This window comes from Propithecus coquereli, unplaced genomic scaffold, assembly GCF_000956105.1.
Source record: "Propithecus coquereli isolate 6110/MARCELLA unplaced genomic scaffold, Pcoq_1.0 Scaffold26, whole genome shotgun sequence".
In the NCBI taxonomy this organism is placed as follows: domain Eukaryota; kingdom Metazoa; phylum Chordata; class Mammalia; order Primates; family Indriidae; genus Propithecus; species Propithecus coquereli.
This window is the reverse complement of record NW_012148174.1, coordinates 5,953,091-5,977,538: the sequence shown is the minus strand read 5'-3', so window position 1 is coordinate 5,977,538 and position 24,448 is coordinate 5,953,091. Positions and strand designations below refer to the sequence as shown.

Below are 24,448 nucleotides of genomic sequence, written 5' to 3'. Positions count from 1 at the left end.
ATCAATGATTTAAGTTTCCACACTAAGAAACTGGAAAAAATATAGCAAATTAAACACAGTAAATAGAAAAAAGGAAATAATAAATACAACAGCAAAAGCACTGAAACAGAAAATAAAACACACAAAAAGAATAAGAAAAATCATTGAAACCAAAAACTTGTTCTTTAAAAAGAACAAAAAAATGTATCAATTTCTGGCCAGTCTAATCAGGAAACAAAGAAAGAAGATACAAGGACCTATATCAGAAAAACAGATCTTACAGACACTAAAAGGATAAGGGAATTTACAAATCATTTTGTACCAATGAGTAGACAAATTCCACAGAAGACATGAGCTAAGAAAGCTCACCAAAGAAAAAATAGATAACTAGTCTTATATCTCTTGAAGAAATTGAAATTATAAAAGTTCCCACAAATAATGTCACGATGTATACATACATCAAAATATCACATTGTACACCTTGAAAATATTATTTTTGTCAAATATACTTCAATAAAGCTGGAAAAATAAAATAAAATAAAATGTCCCCATAAAGAAAGCTTTAGGCCCAGATGGCTCCAACAGGGATTCTATCAGCCATTTAAGAAAGAAATAATAATCTATAATATGTCTATAAATAATATAAACAAATTCTAAAAAACAGAAAAGGGAACGCTTTTCACCTCATTTCAGGAGTCTAGCATCACCCTCATAAAACCAAAGATATTACAAGAAAATCAGTAACTCTCATGAACACAGATGCACAAATCCTTGTCAAAATTTTAGAAATTGAAAGCAGTAATACGTAAAAATTACCAAGTAGGATTTATTCCGGGACTACAAGGTTGGTTTAATATTCAATCATAATCAATGTAATTTACTACCTTAATAGACTAAAAACAAAAAGCCATACAATTACTTCAATAGGTTCAGAAATAGCTTTTGACAAAATTCAGCACTCATTTATACAATTTTTTTAATTTGATTTATAAATATCAAGGAACTTCCTCAACTTGATAAAGGGTATCCAAGAAAAATCTCCTACTAACATCACACTTCATGGTGAAAGATGAATGTGTTCCCTCTAAGATCAGAAACAAGGCAACGATGTCCACTTTTGCCACTTCTATTCATTAATGTACCAAAGATCTCATCCAGTGAAATAAGGCAAAAAAAACTAAATAACAGGCATACAGATTGGAAAAGAAGAAATAAAACTGGCTTGATTTATAGACATTATCATTTATGTAGAAAATCCTAAGACTAGACAGGAAAAAGTTACTTACTACTGGAACTAATAAGAGAGTTTCTCTAGGTAATTCAAGATCTATATATAAAGGTTAACCATATTTCTATATACTACCAAAATACTGGAAAAAACAAATAATCCTCTGTTAGGATTTGAAACCAAAAATAAAGCACAGTCCAACCGGGCAGTGGACAGACACAGATGATACAACATGTCATTTCAGCCAAATAACTGTAACTTCTCAACCTTATCTTGACTTCATAGAGAGATTATGTACAGATTAGAAATTAGATTGTTTAACTGCAAATTAGATTGCTTAAAAATACCATGTATAACATTAAAAATATAATATATTTAAAAACAAAATATGTGCAAGACCTATATACTGAAAAGTACAAAACATTGACAAGAAAAATTAAAGAAGACCTAAAAAACAGAGAAATCCACCGTGTTCATGAATAAAAAGATTCAATATTGTTAAGATGTAAATTCTCCCCAAATTTATCTATAGATTCAGTGCAATCCTAATCAAAATCCCAGCAGGATTTTTGATAGAAATTGAAAAGCTGATTCTCAAATCTATATGCAAATGCAAAGGACCTAGAACAGCCAAACAATTTTGAAAAAGAAAAACAAAGGTGGAGAATTTACAGTGTTTGCACTACATTTACTATAAAGCTACAATAATCAATACAGTATGGTATTGACTAAAGATAGACATGTAGATGAACAGAATAGAGGAATAGGCAAATACAGACATATAGCCAACTGACTTTCCTAGGTTCTAGGGTAATTCATTGGGGAGAAAATAAAGTCTTTTCAACAATGGTCCTGAAAATTGGATATCTATATGTAAAAATTAAACCTTGACCATTATATCACCCACATTTACGAGGGCTGTCCAGAAAGTATCCAGCCGTTGCTAACGTAATGAGAATGGTGTTTTTCACATTACATGGCTGGACACTTTCTGGACAGCCCTTGTAAAATACTAACTTGAAATGGATCACAGGCCTAGATGTAAACGCTAAACTATAAACGTTTGAGAAGAAAACTCGGGAGAAAAATCACTTTGATTATGGGTTAGGTAAAATTTTTAGGATACAAAAAGCATGATCTGTAAAAGTAAAAACTGATAATTGGACTTCATCAAAATTAAACTTTTGCTTTTCAAAAGACACTTAAGAAAACGAAAAGGAAAACCATTGATTGTGGGAGAATATTTGCAAAACATACCTCTGACAAAAGATCTGTATACTGAATATATAAAAACCTATCGCATCTTAAAAATATGGCAAGCAATTTGGCTTTTCTAAATTGCAAAATATTTAAACATATGCTTTGCAAGAGATAAGATACAAAAATGGCAAAAATAAGAACATGAAAAGTTGCTAACGATCATTAGTCACTAGGGAAATACATACTAAAACTACAATGAGATTCTACTACAGACCAATCTGAATGGCTAAAATTACAGACTGACAATACCAAGAGATGGTGACAGTAAGGAGCAACTAGAACTCTTATAAACTGCTGGTAGGAATGTAATATGGCACAGTCACTTTGGAAATCTAATAGCTTCCTATAAAGTTAAACATACACTTACCATGTGAACTAGCAATCCACTCCTAGGAATTTACCCAAGAAAAATGAAAACATATCTACACAAATACTTGCACTTGAATATTCATAGCAGTTTTACTCAAAATAGCCCAAATCTGGGGGGAAAAAAACCAAATGTCCATCAACTGGTAAGAGGATAAACAATGCGATACATTCATAAAATGGGAATACTATTCAGCAACAAAAACAACAAACTACTAACCCATGCAACAGTGTGGATCAATCTCAAAAGTATTATTCTAAGAAGCCAGACACAAAAGACTATATATGATTCATTTACATAAAATTCTAGAAAACCCAAAACTATAGTGACAAAAAGCAGACAGGGGAACAAAACAGTTGGTGGGGAGATGGAATTGACCACAAGGGGACATAAGAGAAGTTTTGGGGTGATGGAAATGTTCTCTCTCATGATTGTGGTAGTAGTTACTTGACTGTCAAAACTCATTAAATTGTACACTTAAAATTGATGAATCCTACTGTATATAAATTATCTCAAAGTTGATTTTAAAATAATAAGGCACATACAACAAAAAAAGTATGAGTTTATCATGCACAAGATTTTTTATAGTTACTAGGGGTGAGAAGATAAATAACATATGGTTCTACACTCAAGTTCCCTCTGACTAACGAAGCAAACAAGGCATGTGAACTGACGTCAAGAAATGGAAGAGATGTGCAGGCTGCCAGCGGGAGCCCACGTAGGGGGCACTGAACCCAGTGAGTGGGAGACAGAGAGAGTAAGGAAAGGCTTCTTGGAAGAGGTAATATCCAAGATGTGCCTTGAGTAATAATGAGCTATTCACCCATCTGTCCATCCAAAGCAACTCCAAATCTACAACAGTAGACAGACTTAAAGGTTACATTATAATGAGATAAATCCAGTGACAAAATTGTACACAGTAACTTTTCTTTTTTTGAGAGAGAGTCTCGCTCTGTCACCCAGGTGAGAGTGCGGTGGCATCAGCCTAGCTCACAGCAACCTCAACCTCCTGAGCTCGAGCGATCCTCCTCCTGCCTCAGCCTCCCGAGTAGCTGGGACTATAGGCGTGTACCACAACGCCCAGCTAATTTTTTCTATTCTTAGTAAAGACAGCATCTAGCTCTTGCTCAGGCTGGTCTCAAACTCCTGACCTTAAGTGGTCCTCCTGCCTAGGCCTCCCAGAGTGCTAGGATTACAGGTATGAGCCACCGCACCTGGCCTGTACACAGTACATTTTGAGAGGACAGAGAATGAGTAACCAAACTAGCCTAAGCAGGCCTAAGAAGAGCTTTCTAGAGTAGTCAAGACTCAAATTGGAGTCTTTAAAGCAGTGATTCATAACAGAAAATGAGCATCAGAATCCCCTGGGAAACTTTTTCTAAACAAACATGGCTGGCTCCAACCCAGCCACCTGAATCAGAAAATTTAGAGAAGATCAGAAATCTGTATTTTGAGAAAGCTGCCAAGGTGATTCTGACGTGAAGAAACACAGAGCTTCACCATTACATAAGAAACTTGTTACACACATGAAGCACCCATACATCAATAATAATAATAGCCAGCACTTCCTGACTGCTTTCTGTGCGCCAGGCACCGTTTTAAGAGCTTTGTATGTTTTATCTCACTTAATCCCCACAACAACCCTATGAGATAGGAACTCTTTTGAACAGATGTGCATTTTTAAAAGATCTCTCAAGCTCTCATACATTGTTGTTGAGAATTTAAAATGGTTCAACCACGTTGGAAAACAACCTAGAAGTTCCTCGAAAGGTTAAACATAGAATTACCATATAACCCATCAATTCCACTTCTAAGCAAATGCCTCAGAGAAATAAAAATATGCACCTACAAATGTTCACCTACAAAAGTTCATGGCAGCATATTCGTAACAGTCACAAAACAGAAACCACCCAAATGTCCATCAATTGATAAAAGTATAAACAAAATAATATTCTATACAATGGAATAGTATTCAGCAATAAAAAGGCATGAATTACTGATATAACCTGTATCAACCTGGAAAACGTTATGCTAACTGAAAGAAGCCAGTCGCAGATGACCGCATATTATATCATTCCATTTATATGAAACATCTAAAATAGGAAAATCCATAAAGACAGAAAGTATAATAAATTAGTGGTTGCCCAGGGCTGAGGGAAAAGGTGAGTGACTGCTAAAGGATGTAGGGTTTCTTCTTGAGGTGATGAAAATGTTCTAAAATCAATTGTGATAATGATCATACAACTCTGTGAATATACCAAAAGCCAATGAACTGTATACAATTAAATCGGTAAATTCTATGGTATGCAAATTATGTCCCAATAAAACTATCATAAAAGGAAGATGTCTCAGAGTGGGAGACAGGTCCAAACTTGAGTCAGCAGGCTGTCCCGGCAATGCAAGCGCAGTTATCTACTGCAAATATAGCCATATTGCTTCTAATTTTAGAACAATTACATTTTTAAAGTTACAAAAGAAACTTCACACATATTCGGGTAAGGAAACTAACACACTACAGGACATCATCGATACGCAATATATTTGGGTCCCTAACACCAATACCGTAATTACAACTGATTTTACAAATACTTCAGATCAAAAAGCAAATCAGGCAAACCTGCTGCAGAAACATGGGCAGAGTTCCTGGGGGTGACCTTTCTTTCTCCTCAGCTTCACGCATGCAAGACATGCAGATCATTACAGGCCACCAAGCAAATGCCCGACAGCAGAAACTGTGTGATCCTATCTAGAAACAAATTCCACATAACAGACAGACAAAGGAAAACTCAGAGGGACATATTTTTATAAAATAGAGTTTGAGCTTGATTTTGTCTGGAAAAAAAGGGATTCTATACTCCTTAATAAGTTTTTTGTTTCTTTTTACAATATAGTTACTCATTTATTCAAAAACTACTGAAAACTGTGCTTACCGTGTGCCACACAATGTTCTAGAAGTTGGGGATACAAAACAAGGCTTTGATGCTTATGGAGCTTAAACAAATACGAGGTGGGGGCAGGGAGGGAGGGAGGGAAATACTGATTGCGAACAATCGCGTGTATGCTGACAGGTAGGGATACACACTACGGGACAAAGCAAGGAAGGGGAATAAGGTGCTGGGGAGCGTAGAAAACACACAGAGCAGTAAAGGGAGGCGTCTCCGATAAGCTAACATGTGAGCAAAGACCTGAAGGCAGTAAAGGCATCAGCCATGTAGACACCAGCGGAAGACAGTTCCCGGGTTACAGAACAGCAAGTGGAAATGCTCTGAGGAGGGACCAACGAGGCCAGAGAGGAGACTGTGCAAGGGGAAGAGTGGTAAGAGATGATCTGGGAAACCACGAGAAGATTTGGGGGAGAGGAATATCTAAGACCGTGTGGAGCGGGGTCGAGGGTGGAAACAGGCAGAACAGTTAGAGACTACTGCACTGATCTAGATGAGATACGACGGCAGCTCGGACCAGAAAGGTGGTATCAGAATCTGGATACATATTCTTAAGACAGATCCTATGCAGATGGGGGGTCTTCTTGATGAATTAGATGCGGAACACAAGAGAAAACATGATACGACAGGAGAAACCAGGGATGACTCCGAGGTTTCTGGCCTGAGGAATGGAAACACCACTTACACAGAGGAAGAAAATAGGGTGAGAAATAGGTTTAAGGGAGACAATCAGCTTGGCTTTGGTTATGCTAAGTTTAAGACGACAATTACAAAACCAAGTGGAGATTTTAAGTGGACAGCGAGTCTGAAATTCAGTGAAGCTGAGGCTGGAAATAATTTGTGAGTCAATAGTATAAAGATGGTACTGAAAGCTTTATCTTGTGACCTTCAGTTAAATTTATTCAATCTATTCCCTGGAGAACGAGTAGGCCGTTTCCATCATTTTGCCATTAACAACATTGCTGCGATAAGCATACTTAGAAATACTTCCTTATGTTATATATTAACATTTTTACTTGCATAAGCTTCCCAAAAATGGAACTGCTCATTCAAAAGGTATGAATATTTTAAAATTTACTAAATACAGCCAGTTGACTTACAAAAAGTTTGTAGCAGCTCACACTTCCTCAATCAGCACATGACAGTGTCCATTTTGCTACACGAGTGAGCACTAGGTAATACTCTTAAATTTCTTGCCAATCAAATGGATGATGAAAAAGTGGTTTCATTTCCCTGAACATATTTGCATAAATTCATTGGCCATTTGCAAGCACTCCTCTGTAAAATGTGCATTTTATTACAGGGCTGCTTATCTTTTTCTTATCAAATTAAAGGTGCCACAGTATTTAGAAATATGAAACTTTTATTGTTTATGGATGCCTTATGCCATAGAAAATTTTTTAATTTTCCTGCAAACCTTCTAATCATTTCTTTTACAGCTTCTGGACCACCTGTCACACATTAGAATGCGCAACGAACTAAGCACATTCCCCTTTTTTCCTATTATTTTTGTAGCTTTATTTTTTACATTGATGTCTTGCATACATCTAAAATTTACTTTAGACTATGGAGTGAGCAAAGGAGTCTAGTTCTGTATGCCAGGTGAACAGAGAATCACACCAACACCGTTTATTAAGTAAACCACCCTTTCCCACTGAAATGTCCCGTTATCGCATGCCTGACTGACCTGTGCAGCCGTGCAGTCTTGACCAAAAATAAATTTTGCATAAAAGCCTGACTAAAGAAAGTCAAAATGCCCTTGTGCTTTATATAAATATGCAAATGACAAAGAGCAGTGACATACAAAATTCAGAGTCGAGAATGCACTAAGGGAAGGGGAGCGACGGCAAAAGTGAAAGACCACCATGGCATGGCTTCTTCCTGACCTGTGGCTCTACCCTTGGCATGGTGAGCAGCCGGAGGAAGGCACACAGAGCAGACAAACTGAAAACAGAAAAGCGTTAAGCCAGTCTTTCCTCTCACAAAGCGGTACTGGTTGGTTCCATGCACTACAGCTCCCAGGGCTGGACACACAGGGTTCAGTCTAAGGGGGTCTCCAGACACCTCTGTGACCTGCCAAAGCTGACAGTTCATTTAAACTGAACAAACTTGGAAATAACGTTAGCTATTTTCTGACCCAATTTCTAAACCAAGGCTGTCAAATGGAAATTCCTAAAGTATTTTAACAAAGGGATGGCAGTGAGTAGACAGAATAAGACTTTGCTGGGTTTTTTTTCTTGAGTTCATAAAATGCTGAGGAAAAGAAATTTTGTAGGTACAGGGGGCCCTGCTCAACCTCTCAACCTTGGGTGGAATGTACTGGCACCCTCGCTCCATCAGACAGACAGACAGAGAGAGAGAGAGAGAGAGAGAGAGAGAGAGAGAGAGAGAGAGAGAGAGAGAGAATCTTCATTGCCTTCCAGACACTGGCCTACCCCCCCCATCACATTTTGTTAGTTTACAAATAGAAAAAACAGCTATTTACAAATCCTCACTAAAGATGAATCCCCCCTCTGCGAGGGTAGCAGAGGCTTACGATAAATTAGAACGGTGGAGAAGAAAGGAGACAGGTGGCCAGCTAGCCGATCCGAATCATGCCCTCGGTGCCCAGTGAGAGAGCATGCGACAGCCAGAAAGACTACATGCCGTTCGCCACGGGTGTCCCCACAGTGCAAATACTGAGGGCATTCACTGATGCTTTTCAGCTTCAAAAGCTACGCTTGGGGAAGAATGCAGAACAGAAAGACGGGTAGAGCGGGGGCTGGCCCTCGTAAAGACACTGCAAAAACTTCCAGCTTCACGTTCGTGGCGTATCTGGCTTGAGGTATCCCTATCACGTGCCACCCTGAAGTAAATAAAAACACTCCGTAACTAGTTCAGCCTTCTTTGCTCATCTGAAGGGAAAGGAGAATTTAACTTGTGCCTCCTGGTGAGCTCAGCACGACTGCTATCTCCGTTTCTCCTAACTTTCCTTTCTCTCCAACTTGCCCGCAACACTCCTGCTTCCAGCTAGTCCTTGAGGAGACCCAGCAGTCACTGCTCGCCTGCTGCTTCCACCTCCTTGGGAGAAGCCAGGGGACTTGCTGCCTAAAGGCATAATGGTCCCCACCCTCCTGAACCCCCTACTTTGTGCCCAGAGAGCCTCTGTGTACAGGCAGAATGTAGAATTTGCTCTCTCAATCAGCACAGTCGAATAATCTCGCCATGATTAGCACAGTTTAAGTAGCAAGAGGCCAATGCTAAACCAATAAGAGAAAGATTTCTTTCACGTGATAAAGTACACTGTTGCAAATCTATCTGAAATAGAAAGAAAGTTTTTTTATTTGTTAAGGGCTCTCTGCAAGTTCTCATAAGGATAACTTTGAAAAACGGAAAAAGAGGGCCTTATAAACTCTTCGTAGCAGTATGAACTCCCCAAAAGAGGTAACAGACCGAGATGCTGTCATGACTAGCCTTTGAGAAAAGTTCTCAGACGCTCCCCAGTTTTTTTTTAAGAGGTGGGATCTCGCTATGTTACCTAGGCTGGCCTTAAACTCCTGGCCTCAAGAGATCCTCCTGCCTCCGCTTCCCAAAGTGCTGCGATTACAGTCGCATGCCACCACACCCCCAAATTTTAATAAGGTAAATAATATTCCTTTTGAAAGTCTGTGAGTTCATTGAGAATATTTTCATTTCAATAGCTAACAGAGTATCAGAGGACAAAAATATCACAGGGGAGAAAACAATAAAACTTTCAATGTAACAGGCCAATTCTGGCACCCAAAAAACATGGCGTACTGGTAGGGCTGACCCCTGCTGGTAAAACACTTGGGGAGCAAACGCAGCTTTAAAGGAGGCCAGAAAATCTTACAACCACACCAGTGGCTAGAAAATTGGTGGGTAAATCTCTGCATCACTACAAAATTCCATTTCCAGAACAGAAAGATGGGAAACAGCTGGGGTGCTTAATTGTGTCACTGTACTACTGATTTAATCAATCCTAAAAATACCTTTGCTTATGTGAGGTAATACATTTTATTCATTGTTCATGACATAGTTAGCTAAGTATTCTGTTACTTAAAGATGAAAGCATCCTGACTGATACATAACCAATTAAAAAAACAGAACAAAAAAAACAGGGATCCGACAGACAGGTTCAGACTCCAGAGTGATCTCTCCTTCGGCAACTGCAGAATGTAGAAAGGAAAACCACTTACATTCTTTCAGGTCATTTACATCTCTGTCCAAAGATTCACCCCATCAGAGCTAACTGGAAGCCTAAAGCAACGCCCACAGCATTTAGCTGGGCTCAGAGTCAGTGGATTGCACTGTATTTTCTGAACCTATGGTAAGATCATACTACCTGGCTAACTGCTGCCAAACACTTCAAGACTTCTAGGAGCAACACAAAGTAGTTCACGGTGTGCCATAACATCCATAGTGGCCTAATTTGATTCCCTTATCTTTGCAATTTTGGACGAGAATGCTGGAGGCAATGCCAATGATGGCATAAAGATCTATGGGTGCATATCCATGTGTGTATAATCAGTTTTTACAGAGTATCCAACATATGCAAGGTACTTTTCTTGGAAACAGTAAGGTAAAGGATACCAAAAAATTGAAAATAAACAGACGTCCTTTAAAACTCAAAATAAAAATGAACAAAATGTGTAAATTGTCCCTTAACAATCCTAACTTACAACATCTCCCTTCCTGAATGTCCATCCCATTCAGCAGATCCTACAGGGTTAAGGAAACCTATAAAAATGGTCAACATGATTATATATGTGTATATTTGTAATGATTTACTAATTTGTTAATATGCTGGAAGGACAAAAAAATTGTAATGGAAGGTGTTAACACAAATTACTACTACTACAATAATAATAATAGTAGCACTAATTGAGGGCTTATCATAAGCCAGGCATTATTCCAAATACCTGACATACAACTTATTAAATCTTAACAAACTTGGTAGATAGATATTATTATTCACATTTTACAACTAAGGAAACTGAGACACAGAGGTTAAGCAACTTTCCCAGAGTCAGACAGCTAGACCATGCTCTTATTCATTATAATACGTAATTAGCTAATTACTAATTAGTTAATACTCTAAAATTATTCACAATCATGATTTCAGTTGCTGTAAGTCATTTAATAATTATAACAGAAATTTTAATAAGCGAAAAAATGATTCCTAGTATGCAAGGATGAGACAGTGTATCTGTCAGAGAGTTATCAAAGATTTCAACATTACATGCTACCAAAGGGCATTCACTCAGAAAGGCTTACAAAGAATTCCAGTAGTTCTTAAAGAGCTGTGAAATATCAGCTGATTAGATGCACCCTATCTAGACTGATAAAATTAAGAAACATTCTACCTACTCTCATCTATAAGGATCACAGATCATCAACCTAGGCAAGAGATCATCAAAATCACCAAACTACAACACAGCTATTGCAACACAAAAATTCAGAATTAAAGGGAGAACTTACTAAAATCAGGGAACATCCTGGAGCCCTGAAACCATCACCAAAGCTGCCCCTTCTCTGAAATGCTAAAGCTGGCTCCTCCCACAAGCTCATAAAACTAAGACAAATGCGAACTTTATATGTGTATGGGTCTAAGAGAGGACATTTGTTAGAATTCAGAATTCAACACTGTTGAATTGACCTGTCTCGTCATGGCAGGACAACGCTTATTTTGACACATGTAGGACCTGTTATCACCTGCTTGTCGCATGGTGAACTGCATTATATAACCTTTACAGATGTATCTCATGCTCCCACCTAGTCCATGAACTCCCAAAGGGTGAGACGTGTACTAAAATTAGTTGCATTCTAACACTATCTAGAACATATTAGCAACCTAGTAGTCTAGTCACTCTGCAAATGGCTGCTGAATCAATGACTGACTGATAAAAAAGTAAATAATTCAAGGAAATAAAGAAAAAGAGGCAAATTTCAAGGCAAAATGTATCTCAGCCTGAAATCTGAATGATGATGTGTACTTCCCACCAATTACTGGTATTCAAAAGAGCATAAAGGAGCAGGCTGATGAGAAATAAAAATAAAATCCTGAGCCCCTCAACCAACTTAACAGACCCCCTCTTGGCTAAGGGACCCCAGAGAAATCTTAAAACACTGAGTTTCTGGCCGTGACAATCACTGTCACACCCACTCCGTCACTAACCACCGCTAGGCTTTCTTCCCTGAGGATTCAACAGAAATCGGTCCTTTGGAAAAGACTTGCTCTACCACCAATTTCAACCACCCTCCCGATCGCTCCCTTTTTGCGGTTTTGACACAAGGGACCAGCGTTCCTTCCTGATAAGAGACCGCCAACCACAGAGCGGTTCTGACCAGTCCACAGAGGCTGTGCAGAGGGTTTGCATGTTCTCCGCTTCACCTTTTGATGTCAGAGGGCTGAAAACTCCACCCTCAGGTTATGCTGACCCTGCCATCTTTTGAACACGGGACCCACGCAGGAGCACGAAGCTCAACTGCACACGCGCATGTTTCTCCTTTCATAAGTATTCGTGACTCCTCCTGTAGCTCATTAAATGTGTATATTCGGCCACCCCACTCAGCATCAATTCTTGTTCCCTTTACCCCTCTCTCAAAGTGCTTGCTTTTCCATTTCAGCCAGAGGTCGTGGCACCTTTTCTTAGAAATAAAGCCTCATTTCCATATTTTTTAGATTTTGTGACTCCTTTGCCCAACACTGACAAACAGTAGTCTAACGATTTTAAAGATGAAAATGGAATTGTTTCTTAGTGCCTTTTACCAAAGTACCTGGATCATATTTGGTATTTAACCAGTAAGTTAAAGAATAAAAGCTTCTTGGCAGCCAAACTTACATCTTTTTTGTTTCTTCCATAAGAACTGAGTGGAAATTAAATGCAAACAAGAAAAACAGTCTGAGAACAAAATTCTATCAGGCCTTCCCAATCAGCCTGAGATTAAAAAAATATGGACACAATTCTAGGATTATTAAAACCAAACCATCTATCAGTACTCAAACAGGGTACTGTTTCAGGGAGACAAACTCACCTCCCTTTTCTCCTTCACATATACCTTGGATAATAATACTGACCTACTTTACAGAGCTATCATGAGCATTAATCAGCTTAAAAATGCTAAGCACATCAGAGGTGAAGAGAGCTTATAATATGTATAGTTGACCACTTTTACAATTAACAAATGAACTGAAATTCTTGTTTCATGATGCAAACCACTGTGCTAATTACTTAGAATAGCATAAATTTTTAAAACTCACAAGTAACACCTCACATTCACGAGTATGCTCGTTAATAAGTATACATTTTCTAAAACACTCAAATAGCTCTAAAGAAAGTCAGCTGAGTATCATAAACAGAAAAAAGTAACTTTTGATTAACCACCCCAGAAAACAAAATTATTAATATTAAACGACAGTGGCTCCTGATCCTTCGACCTCTGAACCAGAAAAGCCACCTACCCAGCTATCAAAGAAGGCACGACACCCCACTGCGTTTGATTCCTGCCATTATCACTATCATCAGAAAGGGCTGTGCAGGCTCCTGGACCACCTGCCACGCCTAATGAGGAAAAGATGGGGCCCTAACAAGTGCTCGCTGAGATCTGAACACTTCCTGTGGCACCTTCTTTCTTTGATATCAGAGTTATGCCCGTGGAAACATGCACTTCAATAACAGGAAGTCATTACAAGATTTCTTCTATTTCCTTTCAGCTCAGCTAGTTTGCTTTTCGGCAAGAGCTGATTAACGTGATGGAGTTATCGCGTCCTTCAGATGCCCGAGAGCAACCTGAGAAGCTAGTGGAAAGCGTTACTTCTACCAGGGTTAGAAGCAACTACCGGTTTTGGGAATTAAGGCTTTTGGACATGCTGTTTTGTAAACCTCATTTATCAAACAGCAGGAGAGCTGTTACATACGGAGATGGGCATTATGGAAATGCTTAGATTGACTACACAACGTGAATGTGAATTGGATTAAATTACCTGAAAGAGAGAAACTAACTCAGGAGGAAGTAGGAACCAAACATAGATATGAATCAAATAGTGTTGCACAGAAATGTTATAGCTTGCTTATAAACTGCTCCCCTCTGGGTTTGCTACGAAAAGGTTTCCTGGGATGTCTAGGCAGAATTTTAAAAATTTAGCAGAGCCAAATTAGATTCAACTAAATAACTGCATTTACCATAGTTCTCGTCTATTCAAGATGAGAAGAAAGGTTAGAGAACATTTATGTAAATTCAGATATTCCTAATAACACAGGATTAGCTTACGCTAAAATCCCAGTATTGGAAATCAGTGTGTACGGTGAAAGGAGAACTGTCCCTTTAGCTGAAGAGTAGTGTTTGCAAAGTGGCTGGGTGGGAATCAGAGAGTCATAGTAAACCGAGGTAAAATTTTAAAATGTTTTCCTACGGGCAACCAGTTTCTATTAAGTTTTATAAAAGAGCTCAAGACTTAATGTTCAGTTATAAATTAATCACTTATAAAAAATATCACTTAGGGAAAAAAACTGTTTTGTTTGCTTGCTCTATTAAAAAGGAAGGGAAGGGCACACAAGTCTTCCTATGACACCAGCTCTGTAACCCCATTATGAAATTATGAGATGAATTCATGAACAAAACATGATGAAATCAGTAATAATCCTATAATGCCTCCAATCACTGAAACTATCTGATTTGTGGTTAAAGGATGAGATTGATATCAGAATGTGAGGATGAGAATGAAGGAGAGAAAAGTCGTATGAGAGTGGAATATGCAAAAGGGTCACAATCCAACACTTTTTTAAGTTAGACAATGAGTGTACATGGGGCTTTAATATTGTGCATATGAAAAATGCTTCTGGAAATCACAGGCCTCTTTGCCCTTGGCCTAAGCACAAACGAATGAGTCACGGGCACACCTAAGCTAGGACCCTGTGCTGCCTGACACACTGTAAAAACATCTGGGGCCTGCATAACCAGGAGTTTCAGTATTTGACGTGTCCTTGAAACGCCCCATCCTCGCCACACACAAAGTTGGTCACATAAGGGCATCACTAATGTGAAAAGAGAAATGAGAACACAAGGAAAACACAGCAGCCTCAGAGGCGGCAACAACAGGAAACCCTCAGATATTCTCAAGGAGGGGGAAAAAGGGTCTCCAACCTGAGAATCCTTGTGGAGTACTTTACGCCACCGCGCTGTCACATCTACACAACGCATCCAGAAAATTGAATTCGCATGCCTTCTGTTCCAGCTAGAGAGTCAGAGACGAAGCGTATGAATGGGTATTTGATGATCGGCAGGACAGACTCACAGCACATGGTTACGTGGAAGACTTTCCTCCTGGAAGCATCTTTCCTGTATCAGCAGTCCCTAGCCTTTTTGGCACCAGAGACTGGTTTCATGGAAGACAATTTTTCCACAGACGAAGGAAGCGGGGAATGGTTTCGGGATGATTCGAGCGCATTACATTTATTGTGTACTTTATTTCTATTATTACATCGTAATATATAATGAAATAATTATACAACTCATCCTAATGCAGAATCGGTGGGAGCCCTGAGCTTGTTTCCTGCAACTAGAGGGTCCTATCTGAGGGTGATGGGAGACAGGGACACCCGAAGTGTATTGCTTATGTCGCGTTTACTCCGTAATTCCGTTTTGGTGGCTGTCATTGCAGAAAACCCTGCTTCGCAAAGACGGGATGTCGGAAATGGAAGCAGGCTTTTCAGTGCTTTTGTGGCAATCTCAGGATATTCCACCTTGGCTTTAATCCAGAACGTATGGAGATGTGAAGCTGTCTCAAACACACTTTAAAGGCCACTGCACTTGCAATCTCAAGCAGTTGATCCTCTTCTAGCATGGACAAAGTCGATTCACCTGGCTTATTCACAAATGGGTCACGGATCCATTCCTTCCCAGTGCGAGGGTCTTTTGTGGTTGGAAGTAATGCTCAAACTCTTTTGAAAGCTGAGATAGATAATCACGCACCAGCAGGGAGAAAGAAGGCCCTGGCTCAGTCTCCTTTCAAAATCTCTGCTAATGTTTGAAACATGTCAAAAATCCCAATGTTCACTCATCGCCCCCGTAATTCCAGTTTGGCTTTGAAGGCAGCCACTTTATCTGCCAACTTGAACACAGCTGTCATTCTCCCCTGCAGTGACAGACTGAGATCATTGAGTAGGATGAATATGTCACACAAGTAAGCAAGTTTTGCGACCTACTCTGTGTCACTGACATGTGCTGCCAGTGGTGACTGTTTTTCTAAAAGAAAGCTCTAGAGCAGTTTTTTTTTTTTTTTGAGACTCTGTTGCCCGGGCTAGAGTGAGTGCCGTGGTGTCAGCCTAGCTCACAGCAACCTCAAACTCCTGGGCTCAAGCGATCCTACTGCCTCAGACTCCAGAGTAGCTGGGACTACAGGCATGTGCCACCATGCCCGGCTAATTTTTTCTGTATATATCTTTTTTAGTTGTCCAGATCATTTCTATTATTTAGTAGAGACGGGGGTCTCGCTCTTGCTCAGGCTGGTCTCGAACTCCTGACCTTGAGCAATCCGCCCGCCTCGGCCTCCCAGAGTGCTAGGATTACAGGCGTGAGCCACCGCGCCCAGCCTCTAGAGCAGCTCTTGAAACTCAAATCTTCTGGCCAGTGATCTACCTTTAGAAAGCCACCTCACTTCTGTGTATAAGACGTGTGTGCTCTGTGACCATCTCCACGGAGAGCTGTGCAAACACACGTGAGTTAAGGGCATGTACTTTAATGTGGTTGACAACTTTAATCACATCCTGCAAAATGTTGTTTAGTTCGGGTGACATTTTCCGGCTAGCTAGCATTTCCCTATGGATGACACACTGCATAGACTCAGATTCAAAAGTGACCTCCTTGACACACATAGTGAAACCAGAAAGCCATCTAGTCACGGCAGACGCTCCATCGGTGCATACACAGACACAAAATGACCCAGTTTTCCTGATATGTAACCATTCAAAGACTTGACTAGTTCTGCAGCTGTGGTGTTGGCTGGCAACAAAAGCGCACATAACATATCCTCATGCACATCCTCCTGAAAATATATCACACAAAAACAAGCATTGTTGCCTTGTTGTCAGCACTGGTAGACTCATCAACCTGGATTGCGAACCACGGTGATTCATTAATCCTCCCTAACAATTGTGCCTCGATATCCTCTGCTATTTCATCAATTCGTCTAGTCATGGTGCTGGCCGAAAGAGGAACATGCACCATTTGAACTGTAGCCTCTCCTAAAAGTTCACGGCAAATGTCCTCAGCAGCAGGCAGCACCAACTCTTCACCAATAATAGTAAGGGGCTTCTTAGCTTTAGCAATGCGGTTAGCCACTCAGAATGATGCTCTCAGCTCAGACACATTTGATGAAGCGGTGGCCTTCAATGATTGCTTCTGTTCTTCATGTTCACTTTTTTTTCTTTTCAAAAACTCCCAAGTCTTGTCTTTTAATGCAGGGTGTTTGGTCTCCATGTGGCAAAGCAGTTTTGAAGGTTTCCTGGCTTCCTTGGATAGCCAGTCGCCACATACTATACAAAGCGGGCCTGGAGAACGTGAATCACCTGTTGCAATGAACCCATAATTTAAACAGGACTCTTGGTATTTTCTTTTAAACGCAGCTTTCATTTTGTTGGCAGTCTTGAGTCTTCTGCTGTCCCATCATTGGGTCTTTGCCCCTTTTCAAAGAAGCTCTCCAGCGACGTCTGTTTTTTATTCATTTTTGATGGGGTTAGCTTGTGGGCTTACCAAAACCGTGACCGAGACAAGTGAGCAGTGCGAGAAAGAGGCGGGGATGGAAGTGCTAAATAAAATAATAGGGGGGCCACATGCAGACTAAAATAAGCGTGGGATTCTGACCTAAAGCCTGTTACCACATGCAGTTTAATTGTCACTTGCCACTCACTGGTAGTTTTGATATGAGTCTGCAAAGCAATTGATTTATGATAGTCTCTGTGCAGTCAAACCTCTCTGCTAGTGACAATCTGTACTTGCAGCCGCTCCCCAGCACCAGCATCACCGCCTCAGCTCCACCTCCGATCAGCAGGCATTAGATTCTCATAAGGAGTGAGTAACCTAGATCCCTCGCATGCGCAGTTTACAGTAGGGTTCACGCTCCCATGAGAATCTAATGCCACCGCTGATCCAACAGGAGGCGGAGCTCAGCAAACAAGCTCAGTCAGTAGAGCGGGTGTTGAGGGACAGGCCTTATTCCATTCGCAGACAACCCTGTGAAGCAAGAAAAAGAAATCCTAAGTTTTCCACTCGTGTTCAAAACTGTCTAAGTCCCTTGGAGGTAGGCCACCATAGAATTAAATCCTTAAACTCACTTCTTTACACTCCCAAAGCCTTAGAGGAAATAGTCATAGATTCACTTTTTTAAATCTTTCCTATGTCAAAGTCAATTGACCTGGGCAATGACGTTGAGCTGAAATCACAGACCTGCCCCCTGCTCCCAGAGACACCCTCTCCTGGGTCAGGGGCCTTCCATCGAGCTCCCTCCCTAAATACCACAGAGGCTACTTAAGGGCAGCATTCCTGGGGGCCAGGGCCCGCACGACCCACCTGTGGCAGGGTCTGTCTGCCATGGACTTCCCTTTCCTGTCCAGGCGCTCACCGGGTCCTGGTTCTCAATAAGCACACACAGAGAACATGTTCATTCTCTTCTTTCCGCTCATTAAAAATAAGCCCAAACGGAACCCAGATTTAGAACACACCTACCAATGAAAAGTAAAATGAAGAGGGGGAGGCACCCACCCACATAATCTTTCCATTCAAAGAGGCACTATTCCACAGCTGCTATGGAGTTTATAATTAACAGACAAGCTTACCCAACAAGAGAAATTTCTGGAATCTCTTGTAATTTACACTAGCGTCTAGCTTATTCCAAATTTAGATCACAAGCACGGGCTAGATTCCATAGCTGAATCCGAAAGCCTTCTTGGCACATCTCTAGCTTGGGTTTCTTGCAGTCACTCAGCACTGCCTGGGGACAGCGGCTGCAGGATGACTAAGGCGCAGGCTGACCCAGTGTGCAGGCAGACGCAGAGTGGCTGCTACAGTGTGACATCAAGAGGGCCACCAAAACCTACCACTAGCTCCACGGGGCTGCGTCAGGAGGCTCCACTGGAGAAATGTCAGATTGCACTCAGACGTATTCTGCCTTCTACCAATCTCTACTGTCGTTGTGCTGCAAGGTTTCCGGTTCCTTTCCCACCTGCCACCCCAGAGAGAATCCTCTCACCCCCGGCTCCAAGACAAAAAAGTGCAGTGAGGCATGTCTGAGTGCCAGGCCCTGCCTGTCAGAAGGTTGAGCCACAGGGAAGACAGACGAAGAGGGTGGGAGGATGGCAGCCTTCACAGGCTGCAGGCAGTTTTGTGCGTCTTCTTTACCATTTGAATCTACTCTATCAAGAACCACAATTCTAGAACACGAAGTCTCCTCCTTTTTACAGCAAAGGGAACTGAGGTTCAGAAACAGGAAGAAACTTGCCTAGGCCACACTACTATTTCCTGGTGGCTCAAGGACTAGATCCCAGGTCTCAAACTCCCAGCCCAGGCATCTTTCCCCGTCCTTCTAGAGACAGCACCAGGCTTTCCATGGGTTGGTGAACCTGCGCAGCAGCATGATTTGTGAGGCGTGACGCAGAACTGCCAGACGCTACCTAAGACACGTACGCAGACTGCCCGCGCCTAGCAAAGAGCAGGCAGAATCCCATTTTAGGTCACACAGGGTAACGCCTCTACTACGTTTATCTGACTCCAGAGCGCACCCTAACCCTGCTATCTCTGCAGGAGTACTGGAAAGATCTCCCAGTTCCCAAAATACTCCCTTCGAAGGCAGACTAGGGTGGGGACAAGTCTTTCAAGGATCAGTGGAGTCAAGTGGGCCTTAAGTTCCTCTAAGTCCTCGGGACATTAGACACCCCTGCAGGAAAGCGCACGCTGCTGGGCTGGGACCTGGAGGCATCAGTCGTTCGACGCCGGCTCGCTCCTGGGGAAACAGCACATCTAGGGACTTAACGTGAGACACAAGTTTTAACAGGAGGAGAGGAAAGGAGACCTTGGCTTTTCACCTTTTTCTACATGAAGACCATTTGTAAAAGTCAAAATTCTTCCTGCGACCTCCACAGAAGTTGTATATTATACTTTTGTATTATATTAATTAGCAAAACACATAATGAGTAGGATTTACCAATTTCTGAATTAGGAGCACTTTTAACTGAATTTTTATTTTAGTAAACAGAATCATTTGAAAACCCGCAGTATCAGGTGCATTGTACATATAAGGGTGTTGGTCTATACAGGATTCTGCAGACCCCTTCCTTGAAATCCCAAGAGTTCTGGGCCCACAGGTTAGGAAACGTGCGGCTAGATCGTGGGGTGTTGCTCCCGGGTAAGGACTGGGGGGTGCCTCAGAATGGGCTCCACAAGGGAAAGTGGGGGTGAAGAATGAGGAAGTGGGAACCTACAAAGCACACTTCACATACGTCACAATTTTGCTCACAACAAACCCTGCACCATTTTCCCAACGGTCAACATGAAAATTAATGATTAGAAATTTACACTGACATTTGGGCAGGAAAACTATGGAGCACAACCACCAAGGGGAGGGATTAACATGAGAGAAGAGGGAGACGGTGTCGCAGAAGAAACTTAGCTCATCCTGATGCCAAATTTAATAGTAAAAAATCATCTAGAAAAAACAGCAAGCCTATTCCTTTTTTTTTTCAAGGCTATTCTTTAATGAAGCATCGGGGTCTGGATTTGATCTGGATTGAATGAGAAGGACAGAAGGTAACAAAGGGCACACACTCACGCTAGTGTGACAAATACACGGGCACCATTTAAGACCCCATCTTATCATTTCTCACCAAAAGGAGACTCATTTACACATCATCACCCCTAAAAGCAGAGCACCTCATAAATCCACACTACACATATAATGAAAGTCAAACTTAGATTCTTCAAAAGTAGGAGGAAAAAAAAAAATCAAAACAGACTTTATGCACAGCACCTGTTTTAAATGAAAAGCACTGAAATCTAAGGAAACTAATTAGCCCCTACCTTTCCAGCTTATCCTCTCCCACTAACCTCTATGACCAGTCTCAGCACACTATTCAACATGCCATGGACAAGTATTGCACCTGTATGTCTATACCACTGGGTATCAGGTGTGTGACAAGCTTGGTATCCCTGTCACATTGATTCACACATGCATGCACATACACACACACACATTTGCCAAAGTCCTACTCATGCTTCTTACTCAACTCCCCAAGCCAGAACCAATCTCCCCTCTCCCGTCCCCAGTGTATTCTTCCACTTGCCTCACACATACTTCCACGACAGCACTTGCCATGGGGATTAGCAAAGCCACATCATCACTGTATCTCACTCATGTTTCTACTCCGAACACCAAACACACTGCTGAGCATAAAATGCTTAACAAAAGCATGTTGCAGAAACAAAGGAATGAATGGGTAATTAGGGAGAAAAGCTTCTGATACTGACTGTATGAGGATTACCTGTTCGTAAAACCATCACAATGGCTTAGGATTCAATTACTGAAAGGGCAGCCTTGTGAAAAATCACGGGAAATATCTAATCCCACAATTTCCCCAGTAACAGCTAAAGATCAATTCTATCAGCTCTCCCTGCTCTCTCCCTCTTCCCCAGCTGACTAGATGACAGGCTCCCTGCAGGGGGTTCCACTTTCACAACATCTGAAAAGAGCAGAACACATAAAAAGGGAACGTAAATCTCTCTTTACATCCACCAGCCACTGCATTTTTGGAATTTGTCTTATAGCCTCAAGGAGTTCCTGAGGAGTCCTGAGTGGACAGCAGTGGGCGGCAAACTCCAGGCCTTAGTTTCCTGCCCAAAACCAAATCTCACGGACAAAATCATATCCCTGCAATAAGTCTGACGACATTTTGGAGATAACCAAGTCTCCAGAAGAAAAAAACAGGAAAGACAGACAACCTGATGTCTTGCAGCTGCTTCCTGCTAATTACTCTACAGCCGCTTCTGTTATCATCTTCTTGCCAAGAAGAGAGGAGGCCCAGATGTAGAAGTTTCACAGTACCCTGTTAATTTGGCTACAGCCACAAATCTTCTTCACCCTGAATAAAAAGCCTGAATAACTGACTTTCTATGCCAACACTATCTCCCTTTCTTTCACCATGTTGGTCCTTTTCCGCCTGGAAAAAGTAAAATAAATTTCTTCTTTCTATCCTAATCTTTGTCTGGAGAAATCCTTCTCCAAACCCACGCGCACTAGCTCTCCACCCATATAATTACTGGGGAAAATCTATTCCTCTAACACTGAACTAGTCACCTTCCCTCCCCTGGTAATTAATAATACATATGTTATCTAACAAGATGAAAAAGGAAAAGTCTGTTTTTTCCATCAGAAGGTTGAATTAGACACGATAGTTCCAAAGAGCAGGTAATCCCCGCACCTTTCAAAAGAGCCTTGAAGAAAGCGAAACACTTGGTGAGGCAATCTCCACCTGGCCCTCTGCCTTTCCACTCTCGCTGATAATCAAGACAAAGTACACTCACCTGGCTTGTTTCCTTCCCTCTCATGGCCCAGCTGCCCTTTGGTGTTCAAACCACACGTGTAAACTTCCCCATCCTCCAGCAGGAACACGGAGTGGTTTCCTCCACAGGCCACTTCCTTGACGCTCCTGTCAGATATGAATCCACACACCTGTGGCTCAGCCACGATGCCTTGCAGGTTGGTGCTGATCCCAGGTTGGCCCAGAGACCAATATCCCCAACATAACATTGTTCTTATCTTTCAGGGAGTCATGTAGCCTAGAAGAGAGTTTTGTAAAAAAAGGTTAAAAAAATTCTTTTAATGTCAGAAAAAAATCAATTCAAGTAATAAATGTAACCAATTTAAAAAATAACCTCTTAATATTCTTCATATATCATATATCTCAAAATAAAACATTAATATTGCTAAAGTAGATGCAAGTTATAATGATGCTATAACTCTGTATTTTAGTAAGAGTGTAAAAAACATGTTTAAACAAATTTTGTTTGTTTTAAATGAATGAGTGAACACTGACTACATGTGGTTTTCAGGTCATTGCTAAAGAACTCTGAGTACAGGAAACTGGTTGAAATGATCTTTGCAAACCATCAAGGTCTTCTAAAAAAGTAGAAGTTCCTATTTAATACACCAAATGAAGCGGAGCAATGGAATCCTGTGATAAGGATGCAACTGGAACCTGGCCATTTAGCAGATTCTGTGGCAGACAACAGCAAATGAATTTTGAGAACAGGGATGTCTAACACTCAGTTTGAAATTGTTACCTGTTCGGTAATGACTTTTCAGAATCCCAAACCTTCTATCAAATTAAAACATGGCCAGGTGATGGCTCACACCTATAATCCCAGCACTTTGAGAGGCTGAGGCAAGAGGATTGCTTGAGGCCAAGAATTCAAGACCAGCCTGGGCAACAGTGAGACCCCATCTCTAAAAACCAAAAAAAAAAATTTTTTTCTTTTTTTTTTTTAAATCAGCCAGGCATGGTGGCATGCTCCTATAGTCCCAGCTACTCAGGAGGCTGAGACAGGAGGATTGTTTGAGCCCAGGAGTCTGAGGTTGCTGTGAGCTGTGATGATGTCACCGCATTCTAGCCTGGGCAGAGAGCAAGACTCTGCCTCAAAAAAAAAAAAAAAAAAAAAGCTGAATTTATCAATTTGTCTACATAATCTACAGGAAAGAATTTTCACTAATTTCTACGAATCTAAAGGTACAACGGAAAAAGCTAATTGGCTATTCTGTGCAAATTCAGCTTTTAAAATGACAAACTCCTTTCTCCCAAGGTATAACCATGACCAAACAAAATTAAAGATTACAACACAGACGAAGTTAATTCTTTCAATCCCTCTTGACAACAATTACAGTACTTTGTCCTTAATGATGCTAATTTGTATGTACAAGTTAATTTTACAACTGCTTTATGGTAATCCTGACTTACTCTTTCAACTCTTGAGACTTTTAGGAAAAGGCCCAAAATAAAATATAAAACTGAATCTCAATCTGCTATCTTAACCCAAAAGTTCTGCTTCTTGCTTTTTATTCTTGTCTAGATTCCACACTAAAAGTGCATTAAAATTAAACATTATTCTCTGAGTTACTTGCAAAGACTGGGGGGGAAGAGAGAAAAAATGCAAAATTAGCAGGGTGGTAGTGGTGGTATAAGGATACACATTTAAATAGACCGGCAAGATCACATAATCTATCCATAATTTAGTTCTCCCAACTTGCCCAGTTGCTATTATCTGCACTAATAGCTTTATTTTTAATGTTTCATAAGTTTGTCTTATGTCTCCTACCAATAATTATATAAGCAACATCATAATGCACCAGTCACTGTGCTAATATGCATTTTATATCCTTATCTCATTTCATCTTCACAACAACCCTGTGCCATAAATATGACTTTTTAGCCTCATTTTCAGATAAAACAAGGCTGGCAGAGAATAAGCAGCATCCCAAGGTCACGCAGCTGGAAGGAGCAGAACCAGGCTATAAATCTAGGCCTGACCCCAAAGTCCACACTCGCATCCACAGGACCGCACTGCCACCCAAGTAGATTTATATTACTAATAATACGTTACCTATAAGATCAAAACACACACAAAATTAAA

At 40.8% G+C, this 24,448-nt stretch overlaps 1 protein-coding gene across 1 annotated transcript in view; it reads right to left on the bottom strand.

Moving 5' to 3' along the window:
• The window catches only part of HERC3 (HECT and RLD domain containing E3 ubiquitin protein ligase 3), a 108,382-nt gene extending 85,805 nt beyond the window's left edge, over positions 1-22,577 (bottom strand). Inside the window, exon 1 of the mRNA XM_012647211.1 lies at positions 22,346-22,577. Within this exon, the coding sequence (XP_012502665.1) occupies positions 22,346-22,571 (226 nt within the window). The 5' untranslated portion in view covers positions 22,572-22,577. The remainder of the gene's footprint in view (positions 1-22,345) is intronic.
• Positions 22,578-24,448: the final 1,871 nt, after the last annotated feature.